Here is a 12,009-nt window from a genome sequence, read left to right as displayed (position 1 = left end):
TAATGCCACTCTGGGCGTCCCACTGGCACTGACCCAAACTGTCACTGCTGGGACCAAAGCCCTTTCACAGCAGCAGCTCCAGTGACTCCAAGAGGGCTCCCTTGTGGCTCTCCACACACCCCAAGCACACCCTGCAGGTCTCACTGCAGCCGCACACTGAGCCACTTGCACTGCCCGTCAACAGGAGTGAGAGTCCTGCTAGCCCCAAATTTTTTGTTAAACTCTGCTGAGGTCCACATCCTGAAGAGTTGTCAGGTCTATGGCATCTGCTTCTTTTTCTAACGTGACAAAAACTTGCTCAAAATAGTCACCTGAGATGCTGAAGCTTGTCTTGAGAGTCTGCAGAGTCCCAGAGACATAGCCACCTGCCTGGGATGCTTGAGCCAGGACTTCCCCTTCCCACCCTCTTAGTGGGATCTGAACCCCTGGGAGTCTGTGAGCACCCTCAAGGAGCCATCCCAGAACACTCTGCTTGGGAAGTGTCCCTGGTAAAGGTACAGGTGCAAAGCTGTGCCAGGCACGTCCACAAAAAGCTCAATTTGTGCTCAGTGCTGCTGAGCTCCAGCAGAAGAACTGAAGCTACTGGAAGGACTGGGAGGGCCCTGGCACCCCTGTGTCTGCCAGGCACCCTGAGGCATTGAGAGCCAGGGGATGACTTTGCGAGTGTGACCCTTAGTGCTGGTGAGGCCAAGTGCTGGGCTAGGGGTGCCTGGAGAGTGTTGGTGGGTGGGGAACTTTTCTCATGCTTTCAGTTTGGTGTTCCTTGGCTGTGTGGCAGGTTTCTGTTCTGAGTGGGGGTTTGCCAATTTACCTTTTTTGGTTTTTTATTGTTGCTGTGGGTCTACACTGGTGGTGGGGTCTCAGGTGATGCCTTTGGCTTACTCACTCCAGCACCTTGGTGCCACGGATGCAGGGGTTCAGCCTGCCTATCCAAGCTGGTGTAGCTCTGTGTACATACAAACACCTTCCTTTTTTGCTAAGGAGCGATTTGGATTCCACTGAAAAATAAAAAAGTGTGAGGCTCTGCTATCATGTGTCCCAATGGCTATTGCTACTGTTCAGAGGGAGGTCTGCAGCAGGCTGAACCTATCCTCGCTTTTTGGGGCTACAAACAGAGCTGGTTTAAGATGTTGGTACCTAATGCACTTCATCTTGATCTACTGATGCTCTCTGAGAATCCCGGGTCAATCTGCTTCTACTGACATCTTCAAGCTCGGCAGAGGGGCACTGCAGCTCCATGCCACCCACTGGAGCACAGCCCCAGCCTATCCCACAATGCTGCTGGCCCAAGTCCCCATCCCACCATGTCCAGACCCTGCAGCCTTTGGTCTTACACCATCCCCACCTTCAGAAGCAGCCCCTTACACCAGCCCTCACTGGGGCTTTGCTGGGGGGGTCTTGAAGTCCCGGGTGGCTCATGCCACCAGGAGCTGCTGGCACAGCAAGTCCCGTGCCCTGCAGGAACCACAGCTGGTTTTGGGGGCAGCAGCAGCATTCAATAGCTGGAGGCAGCATCGTGCTGTGTCAGTCGCTGGAGGGAGCCCTGTGGCAGCTCCCAGAGGCTGACATGAACAGCAGCTGAAATGGTTGTTAAAAATGAAAGAGGTTGAAGATTTCAGATGAAAACAGACTCAGAACTGGCTTCTGCAGAGGGTCCTTGCCTGGAGGGGTCCAGTGTGGCACCCATGGCCCTGGGGCATAGGTGGCACTGACACTATTGGAATGTAGACTTGTGCATCAGAACAGGCAAGACTGAGACACACAGGAAAGCAGAAGCTATGATCTCTAGGATGGGCAAGATTTAGGGCTTTTAGCATTTGCCTATTTGGCATTTACCAAACCCTGGATGGTGGCTGGTACTAGCTGGCACCATCCACCAGGCACGTCCTGTCGATTAAATGCACCACAGAGGAGCAAACCCTAAGTCTGCAAAAAAACCCCAAAAAACCTGGCATTGCAGAAGAACTCCTTCAACAGCTTCTACTTGATGCATAAATCCCACCTCAGTCTCATCACTTTAGCATCCAGACTAAAATATGAACTCCAGTATCTGCTGCTGCACTCAAGTAGTAGCAAGTTTTGAATTAAGCAAAGAGTATATTAAAAATGCATTTCTGAATGCAGGAGTAAGCACAGAGCTGGGTATAATGGGCTGTTTGCACAGTTGTGCTTGGAGCTATCATTAACCCTGGGATTTCCCCCAGGGTAGCAGGACAGATGTGGGAGCTGGAGCCACATTTAGGTACATCAGGTATTTTTAGAGCTGTTCAGAGGACTAGACCGGTCACATCTCTTCTTCCTGCAACGAGCAGTTTTTCCTCTTCCTTGACCAGCCAGAGAGGCACCCATGATTTTCTCCAGCTCTAGTATATTGGAGCTGGAGAGAAACCATAGATGGGATTGGGAGCACTGCTGGAATTTACCCCATCACCTTAAAAGACCCCTGCTCCATCCTCAGCTCATTTCATTCCAGCATCTATAATCACCCCCAGAGAAGTTACAATAAATGCTTTTGAAGATGACTACACAGACGTGGTATGAGCAGCTAAAAGGTGATTATTTAGTGGGGCTTGCCCTGATCAGCTGACTTTATTTGGCCTGGATCATCTAGACCTCACCCTCTGCTCATTTTCAATGAGCTAGCACAGGCTTTTCCAGCCACCTCCAAGGACTATCCCCTTCATCCAAAAGTCTGCCATCAGGGAATAAGAAAACCCAAGATATCAGTACTTATAAACTTGCTGTCCCACAGCCTAATTTCCAGGAAGAAAAGAAATTAGGAACGCATAAACTTCAAGTAGACTAAAACCTGCTGCTGGACCCTGTAGCAGCAATTTATCTCAAAGCTCCATAAGGCTACAGTTGAACATGGAGGCCAGAAGGGAGCAGACTGCTCAGGTCACACTTCCAACAAACTAAGTTTACAAATGCAGAGTCCTCACAATGCTCCCACACACCTGCCACAGGTAAACCATCAGGAAAATAATCCAGGCAGCACACTTAAAGGCTTGTTTTTATTAAAAGACATCTTCAGAAAAGATATTTTAGTACAAAAAAAGTTTAAAATACACAAACTACACTTGCTTTCCTTTCCAGCATCAACATTTATAAATTACACCACATTGTTATTAACACTGCATTTAAATATGAAAACAAATTGAAACAAGGAATTCATCAACAAGGTCCAACATCCTACAAACAACTATGTACAGTATTTAGCAGCTAGGAGCTCTAGCACAGTAGTCAATATGACTTCATTAGGGCAGGATGCTTGGGAAGCCCCAAGACTGCAGCTTGACCTGTGAGTTTTCAGGGACCAGTTTTGGCCACTTCTCCCCAGACACCTACCCCAAAGGCAGAGGTGATGCCATACATCCTGGTACACACCTGATCAAGTGTGGCTCTGTGGCTTTTGCAGAGAAGCCCTGCTGTCCCCTGGTGTAGTACTGGGACACACAAGTGGGTCAGGTCCAGTCACTCTGCAAAGCATGAAGTGTCTGGTGGAAGAAGGCAGATCCCGTTTCTGGGGGGCTGACAGTGACAGCAGGGCTGGTCCCACCCAGGGACAGTCCCTGCTCTGTATCTGTGCTGTCCCACAGCTCATCCTACCCACTCCCAGCAGCATTGGCAGGCTCCAGACAGAGGTCCAGACACAGCTGCCCAGGACCTGGCCCCTCAGGCAACTAGCTGCAGGATCTCACCCATCAACCTTAGTGCTGGAAGCAGTTTTCCCAGCTCCCTGCTAATTCCAGCATAGCCAGAAATACAGGGAAAGGGAAGGCAAGTGAGCCTGAGGTCTCTTTCTGCACAGGTCACCCTCAGCCCTCCCACCAAGCCCTGTACCTCAGGGGGACAGGGGCTGCACAGATGGAGCTGCCTGAGGCTCACTGCCCTCAGCCCCCACACAGGAAGGAGTCTCCAGGGGCTCTCACAGGAGGTACGTGGGATATCATTTCGGAACAACAGTGAAAGACAGGACATAGCAAGGCTCCAAACCCAGTGCTGTGGTCCAGAGCAGTGAGACACTTCACATGCCCTGCCTGCCCCAGGCCCAGCATATCAACACAGTACAGAAATGTTAAGACAGGATACAAAGCACCAGACAATTTGAACTTCCCGCAGCAGCACATGGCAGATAAGAAGACCCTTGTGCATGCCCTGAAGGTGGATCTCCCTCCTGGGGCTCCTCTTCAGGTTTGGGAGCTCTCATCCAGGGGTTTTGGAAATGTGGAGCTGTTTTACTTTTAGAGAGGAGCCTCTAAAGGGCTTCTAACCAAGGAAGGGGAGATTGTTTTCTGTAAACACCAAGTGATGGAGCTCAAGTCCATGCTCCACAGAGAAAGTCTCGGGTAGCAACTTCAGGGCTCTGCTTCCAGTGCTGCAGGTTGGATTTTCATGATGGTTGACTTGAGGGGGTAGTACCTGCCCTTCCACGTCTTCCAGAAGATGCCCTGCTTGCGCTCATGCCTCTGCCGGGGGATGGAGCGAAAGTACTTCCCATTGAGGTTGGCATGGCCACAGGTGCTGAACCACCAGCCACCTACAAGGGCAATGAAGAGACAATTTTAACTCATAGAAATTCCAGACAGAAAAATACAGGTTCAAGGCAGGTGATGCCCCTATTTCCTCCACTCTTTCAGAGCTTCAGGATCTTACAAGACCACCTCATATACAAGTCAAGGAGTTCCCCATGCACTGGGGAATTTCTCACAGATCTTCCATGACTTCAGGCTGCACCTGCATATCCAGCCAGGCTGCTCCTCCTTGTGTAAAAACTCCCCTCCAACCTTTCAGCAGCCAGGGTGAGGGAGATGTCTGCTCTGCTTGAAAAGGTTCCAAGCAAAGTGGCAGACAGCAAACCTGTTATGAAGACACATGCTTGGGCAATACCCGAATCATGAACCCTCCATCTGCTTCACCTTCCCTCTTGGCTCCCTGCACAGTTCCTCCCAAAGAAGCAGCTGTCCCAGAGAAGTAGGGGACAAGACAAGTTCAACAGCAAAGGGCCACAGGGTCTGTGTCCCACTGGATCACCACCAGACAGAGTTGAAAGGGAAGTGCACATACTGGAGTAGAAGACCTCAGACTGACCTGAGAGGTGTTTGGCACAGTTTGTGTCAGCTTTAAGGTCATGGTCACGATCCCGAGTGGAGAAGGGCAACTGCCTGAATTCCCCAATGGCGTTTTCCAGCTCTCCAGTCAGAGGCCCCATCAGGTTGAGTGTGTAGGCTGTGCTCTCACCACCAAGACTGAAGACAAACTGAACCATCTGGGAGTTCCCCTCCCAGTCTTCCAGCTCAATCAGGAGATTGTATTTTCCCTCTTGGACAAGGTGATGTATCTTCTCCAGGCCCAGCCAGAAGTCACCTGAAATAAGACTCATGACATTGGCTGCAGGGACACAAACATGACATGAAAAGCAGAGATGCGAGCAAGCTCCAGGGACAAACGGGGACAACCTAGGACGCTGCAGCATTTGAATCAATGTCTGGCACCTGCAGGACACATCAGGAAGATCAAGGACCCCTGCTGTGCAAGCAGTGTCCCCCCACCACCCGCTTCAGCCTATGTCTGTGCTCCAGCACAGAGAGTTCCAGAGGCCAACAAGGGGAATAACTTTTGCTAAGCTTCCCTTATCCCACAGTGAGAATGTAGACACCATGATCCACCTACCATGAAGGTCTCCAAAGCCATTCTTGTAGGCATCCCACAGCTGGTCAAAGTCCACAGAGCCATCCATGCGCCTCTGGATCACTGTCCAGCCACCCTCTATGGGAAGGGAAAACACAGTCACTTGGGGTTGCCATTTACAAGAGCACCCTGCCAAGTGCTGCAGGACACTGCATGGCTTTACCTGCAGTCATGTCGCAGTACACTTTGAAGGGCTGAGATCCTGCAGGCTGCACCTGGAAAACGCCACTGCTGTGCTGCCCAGCCAGGAAGAGCTGGTGGCAACTCTCTGGGAGCTCTGCAGGGGAAGGAAACAGCAACTGAGCAGTTGGCTACAAACCCCACTGCCTCAGCAGGTTGCTCCTACCATGGCCCCAGCACTTGCAGCCCTGGCAACAAGCCCGGGCAGCTGTGCACAGCAGAGGCTGCAGCTCCGGACACGTGCTGGGGACATTGGCCCCTGACTTCAGCATCCTTAAACACTGTGACCCCATATCTTTCCTTTCACTCAAACAGAGCTCCTTAGGCGTTCACCTAAGGCAGAAGCCAGGCTTTGGGCCAGGCTGGAGTGACCTCAGCTGGAGAGCAGGGCTCCTCATCGAGGAGGGACAGAGGAGCTTCCCAGGTGCCTCTACACTCACAGAAAGGAGCAGCCCATTTGAGGTGGGGCAATGCCAGGGCCAAGCATCCCTATCCCACATGAGGCTGAAGCAGGGTAAAGAGGCCTCAGGGGCAGGAAAAAAAAAGACAAAGTCCTGACATCAGGAAGGTGACTGAGCATCCAGCATATGACCTCTTTCTCCCAGCAACTGTGGTGGATCCAGCCAAACATCCTGATGGGCAACCTGCCACCAGCAGGCACAGTGTCAGGCTGGGGTGACCCTTTTTCCAAGAAATATGACTGAGGCAAGGAGGGGAGGGTGGACTCTGGGAGCCCCAGCTCATTGCAGGAGTGGATTGCCCAGGGTGAAGCCACACCCTGCTTCATCCCCCTCCATCCCTAGGGGCTCCCACTGCTCCTTCTGTCCCGCAGGGACTTTGCCCAGAACTGCCAACAAAGCACCATTTCAACAGCACTGATAAAAGTCCATCCAGGAACCACCACCCACAGCACTTGGGAGAGATGAGGCACGGGAAACCTGTTACAACACCAAAAAAGGCTGCAGAAGGATGTGCAGTGATTCCAGCCCCAGGCTGCTGCACAGTCAAGGGGCTCTTTGTCAGCAGGGACAGGTGCCCCAATTACCCCCAGACAAAGGGGGCCTGTTCTCCCCAGGCCAGGGCGGATGGCTTGTAGCTCTGGCTACCCTGACTCACAGCTGCTGCCAGCATGACCCTGAGACAGACAAGAAACCTCAAGACAAGCCCTGGGCTGTGCTGAGGTGCTGGCCGTGGGGGTTCCCTCGCAGTAGCTGCCCCAGGGTCAGGGCTGACACCATGATCCAGAGCAGCAGCAGGGAGAAGGGCTTCCTCCAACAGCCAGAGGCTTTCTGGGGGCATATGGGGGGGGGGGAAAAAAGGGGCCTTTGAGCTGCCAAGAGCAAAAGCAGCCCCTGCAGAGCATCACTCCATCCCATCCTCACAGGGTGCTGGGGAGCCTTGACACTGCACTGGGGTGAAGAGCAGAGCCCCAGTTGGAGGAAAGGTCGGGGGGACACAGGGGACAGAAACATGATACCTGCCATCACTTTTCACCCACTTCCAACATATTCCTCCCTTTGCCTCTCCCTCCCCCCACGAAATTTCCTTTCCTCGGCAGAGGCAGCCTCTCTCCCTCAGCCAGCAGTTGCATCCCTCACATCCCCAGGGCAGTGCAAGGGCAGGACCGGTGCTACCATCAGTACATCATAGGACAAGCTGTGCCCCAGCCCGACCCTGAACCCATGACACAGGGATTGAGGGCATTGTGCATCAAGGATCCAAACCACACAGAGCCCCCCAGCAATGCAGGGGCCGAGTGCATCCTGAATATCCCCACTTTCTGAGTAAATGCAGGCAGAGGAGCAAACCAGGCTCAGAGGAAGGAATGCCCCAGCCACCAGCCCTGCTCATATTGCCCAGGTAGGAAGGTGCTGGGTTTGCCAAGCTCATCACCCCCTCTCCCAGCATCGGTTGGATGGTGCCAGGCAGATGTTTAGTGGTCCCAGCATGCACAAGTCAACTCCATTGCTGCCTGTTTCTCATCTCTGGAGCCTGCATGCACTCGATCCCCATTCCCCTGGTGCCACAGGGACTTCCCAGCAGCTGAACAAAATGCAGCTGCTTGAACAGCTTCTGCTCAATCTTTTTCATTTGAGGAACATGCTTGTTAGTTCCAGTTCATGTTGCACCAGCAGAACAAGCCCTCCTGACTCTTACTGTGTTTTCTTTTCCCTCCCCCTTTATTTAGCCAACCAACACAACAAGGCTGGATCTGCCTTAGGCTCTGTGTTCACCCAACAGGATTTCCAGCCACAACACAGGGGAGGTCACTAAGCTGGTATAAACACCCATCCTCAGGGATGGCAGGGCATGCCTAGAGCTGCCTGCGTTGCCTCCCCCTCTCCTGCCCCAACCCAACCCCATTATTTTGGAGTCTCAGCGCCACGGGGAGAGCATGAGCAGGGCTCTACCTTTCCCCTACTCGGCAGGCTGCCAGCAAGCACAGGCTCTGCCCAAAGACGTGATCCTCTTTCTGCAAGCTATTAAACCTCTCACTCTCCAGGCAGCTTCGAGCCTTCAACTTTCACATGCTTGGCCACATGCCAGTCCTGCCCTGAAAAAACTTGTGTTCGCTGGATGCAAATGAAAGGGTCTTTCTGTAAGGGCTGCTGGTGGAGTTCATCACTGCTCCCCAGGGCCAGGCCGGCACCAGGCTCTGCCTGACAATAGCCCGGGAGCCGCCAGCACAAGCCTCCCCAGCAGTGCCCTGCTCTGAAAGCAGCCACAAGCCTCCTCGGGCAGAGGGCACAGGGCCAGCCTGTGTGCTTTAAGACTTGCCAGAAAACTCACTCAACTTGCTAATGAAAGGAAGCCAATTTGTTTTCTGTCAGTGATACCAACATCAGGGATTAGGCAAGGAAAGGGAAAGCTCACAATTGGTGGGATAGAATTAGCATGTCCAGGGTCTTTCCATCAAGGATCATGCAGCACTGGAAGGTGCTGAGCTCACACAGCATCCGTGGGGGCTGTAGCTCTTGCTGCCTTCCACGATGCATCACAGACATTTCTGTAGCCAGCATCAGCCAGAACATCCTACATCTGCACCAGCAAGCAGCAAAGGTCCCAACCCATCGCCCTGCACCCCACTTTCAGCGTAACCCAAGAGTGGGATCAAGGGTTATACTAGGTAACCTCTAAAGGTCCCTTCCCACCTAAACTGCTCAAGTACTACTGTAGGCAAGTCACAAAGCAGAGCTTAGAAAAAAAAAAAACAGGGAAGCGAAGTTCTGAGTAAGGTTGACCCTGCACAGCCCCACTGAGGTGTGCCCCAGGAGGAGCTGGAAGCCTCACATCCCACTTCTCTTCTTGTCCATGTGAAGAAGCCCTTTGTTCTCCCACCCAGCTTTCAGACACACCAGTGACAGCTCCAGGCTCCAGACAAATTATCACATGTTTTCCCATAACCATCCCTACATCAGGCCCTGAGCATGGGAATTCCCCATGCCTCCTCATCCTGCCTGATTTCTGTTTTGCTCCTGCCGAAGATCCCTAGACAGCAGCACAGGTAGAGCCAGCACTGTGATCTACCTGACACAGCATGACAGCAGCTGCTCCTGGCCAGCAAACCCTGCAGGGACATCAGTTCCTGTCTGGAGGGAGGCTGCAGGACTTGGCACAGCCGGGACACCTGCTCTGCTGCACTTTGCTCTGCAGGAGCCCCTCTAGTCCTGCTGCCAGGGCAGAAGATGCTCCAGGCAGAGCCAGGAGTTGCAGATGCAGCATCCACTTGCCTGCTCCAATGCACATTTCCCAGGGCTGTGAGCATCCACTGCAACTCAGTACCTTCAGCTAAGGACAGTGTGAGCTGAGACACTTCATGCATAAGCTCTAAATATGAGCCAAGGGAGAGGGATATACAAGCACACAGCTCTGCTCTCCAGCCAGGGCTTCCTAACCCTCCCCTACTCCTGCAGACAGCAAAGCAGAGCCTGCCTGGTGAAGTGTGAGCAGGTGAACAAGAGTTAACTCAAAAGAGCTGAGACCCTCCTCTCCTCATCTTGAACCTGCCAATCCTTTTTGACAAATACCTGTTCTCTGGCTTTGTCTGCTCCCCACTGCATTCCGAACACCAGGCAGGGAAAAGCCTCTTTAATCCTTAAATTCCTGCTGGACTAATTTTGGCCCAGAAGGCAAGAATTCTGCCTGTGTTCCAGAACCCCTCACTCTGGCCCTACTCCCAAGCTCCAGCTTTTCAAGCAAATCTTACATCCTGACTCAGGACAAATGAACCTTTTGTTTTCAAAAGGCTGCCTGCTACAGGTTTACTCTGGCATGAAGGAGCAGGGCAACACAAGCAGATACTTACTCTGTGTCTGCACAGGCTCCCCACTGCCATTCTGGCTCTGGTTGGAGAGGTTGAGGCTCTTCTTCAGGTTTATCTTCCACTTTGGAGACTGAGTTTTGTTGTGGTGTAGAGGAATTAGTAGATTGACCTAAAAAAAAAAAAAAAAAAAAAAAAAAGCAAGCACAAGTCAGAACGGTTTTATCTCAGCTTGTTTTCCACCCCGTTACTCAGGGGAGCAGGTCAGCCACACGCCAGCCACTCCCTATGCCCAGAGCTGGGGCTTAACTTGCCTAGAAACCACGAGGAACAAGAGATACACAGTCTTGGCAAAGCCAGAAATGATTGTGGCTTTTCACACCCAGGCTAGCTAGTTTATTCTGCAGATGAATGCAAATGCAGAGCCCAGGGAGGCTGCTCCCACCCACCAATTCCTCCTATTGCTCCATGCAAACTCTCTGGAAGCTTGCAGGTTGCTACCCTCATGTCACTGATGATACACTGCAGCACGGGGACCAGAGCTGTGGCCCCTTTGGGGTCCTCAAAGCCAGGGAGCACCAGCACAGCCACCAGAGCTGGGACAGCAGGGGTGTTCACATCAGGGTGCCCATGCACCAGCATGTAGGGCCAGGCTAGGAGCTGCAGCACAGGACAGGGGCTCACCTTGCTCTGCAGGCTTTTAATCTGCAGGTTTTGCTTGTCCAGCTTGTATTGCTGCTGCTTGATTTTCTGCAGAAGCTCCTCGATCCGCAGGTTCTGAGCATCCATCAGGGACTGTGAGGGAAGAGCCAGGTGAGCCCCGAAGCTCCAAGAAGCTCTGGCTATGCGAGACTCCCGGGAGGGTGCTCCCGGTGCACCCAGGACCCCTCCGCTCTCCTGAGGCTGATCCTCACCCACTGCTCCCGATGTCCCGGGACACTCGGGTCCCTCATCTCCCTTTCCCGCAGCCGCTCCCGGTGTCCCCGGAGCGGGTCTGGGGTGTGTGTCCCCCACCCCCACAACGCTCCCCGCGTCGGTGCCAGTGGCAGGGCCCTGTCGGATCCTCTCTATCCCGCTCCACCCAGGTGCTGCTGGTCTGGTCCACCCCCCGCTCCTCCGGTGGATGCCGGTGTCCCCCGCGCTCACCTGCAGCGCCCCCAGGTCCCGAGCGCTCTGGTTCCCAGCCGGCCGCGCCTGCAGCGCCAGACGGACCCGGCCCTCCAGCCGCTCCAGCCGGCCCTGGATCGCGTCCTTGTCAGCCGCCACCTCCTCCAGCCGCTGCCGCAGCGCCTCGGAGAGGTTGAGCAGCTGCCGGCCGCGGCCCTCCAGCTCCCGCACGCTGCCCCGCAGGCGCTCGCCGCGCTCTTGCGCCTCCCGCGCCTGCCGCAGCAGCCGCCCCAGGGAGCTGTTGTGGGCGCTCAGCCGCCCGCCCAGCTCCCGCAGCTGCCCCTTGGTGCGCTCCACGTGCTCCTTCAGGCCGTGCCCCAGCTGCAGCAGCCCGTGGGCCAGCACGTTCACCTCGTCCCAGGAGGCGAATTGTGTCCGGCGCTCCCGCCCGGCTCCCGCCGCCGCCCGCCGCTCGCTCCCGGCTCCCGGTGCGGGCGCGGGGGCCGCAGCCAGCCCCGCCGCGCACAGCAGCAGCGCCGCGCCGCCGAGCTGCATCCTACCCGCTCCGCTCCTCTATCCGCACGCCGCCGCTGCGGCCGCTCTGCTTTTATGCCCCGTGGTGGGGAGGGCCCGCACCGGCCCCACCCCGCCCACCCGGCCCCGCCGCTTTGTTCGCCCTCCCCGTCGGCCGCGGCTCAGGCCCCGAATCCGCCGCCCGCTCCGAGTCTTGTCTGCCCGCGCCCGGGGCAGCCTTGGTCCCTGTAGCTGAG

At 54.5% G+C, this 12,009-nt stretch overlaps 1 protein-coding gene across 1 annotated transcript; it reads right to left on the bottom strand.

Annotated features, from left to right (window-relative positions):
• Window positions 1-3,000: 3,000 nt before the first annotated feature.
• On the bottom strand, window positions 3,001-11,800 carry ANGPTL4 (angiopoietin like 4). Its single transcript, XM_014884332.2, has 7 exons — window positions 11,279-11,800; window positions 10,817-10,927; window positions 10,178-10,304; window positions 5,855-5,968; window positions 5,674-5,769; window positions 5,092-5,367; window positions 3,001-4,540 (listed from the first exon to the last, which is right to left on the bottom strand). The coding sequence occupies exons 1-7, from the start codon at window positions 11,792-11,794 to the stop codon at window positions 4,359-4,361; spliced, it is 1,422 nt and encodes a 473-aa protein (XP_014739818.2). The 5' UTR covers window positions 11,795-11,800; the 3' UTR covers window positions 3,001-4,358.
• Between the last annotated feature and the right edge of the window lie 209 nt (window positions 11,801-12,009).

Source organism: Sturnus vulgaris, chromosome 26 (genome assembly GCF_052056855.1).
Source record: "Sturnus vulgaris isolate bStuVul1 chromosome 26, bStuVul1.hap1, whole genome shotgun sequence".
In the NCBI taxonomy this organism is placed as follows: domain Eukaryota; kingdom Metazoa; phylum Chordata; class Aves; order Passeriformes; family Sturnidae; genus Sturnus; species Sturnus vulgaris.
The sequence above is the reverse complement of the archived record's forward strand: the minus strand, read 5'-3'. Positions and strand labels throughout refer to the sequence as shown.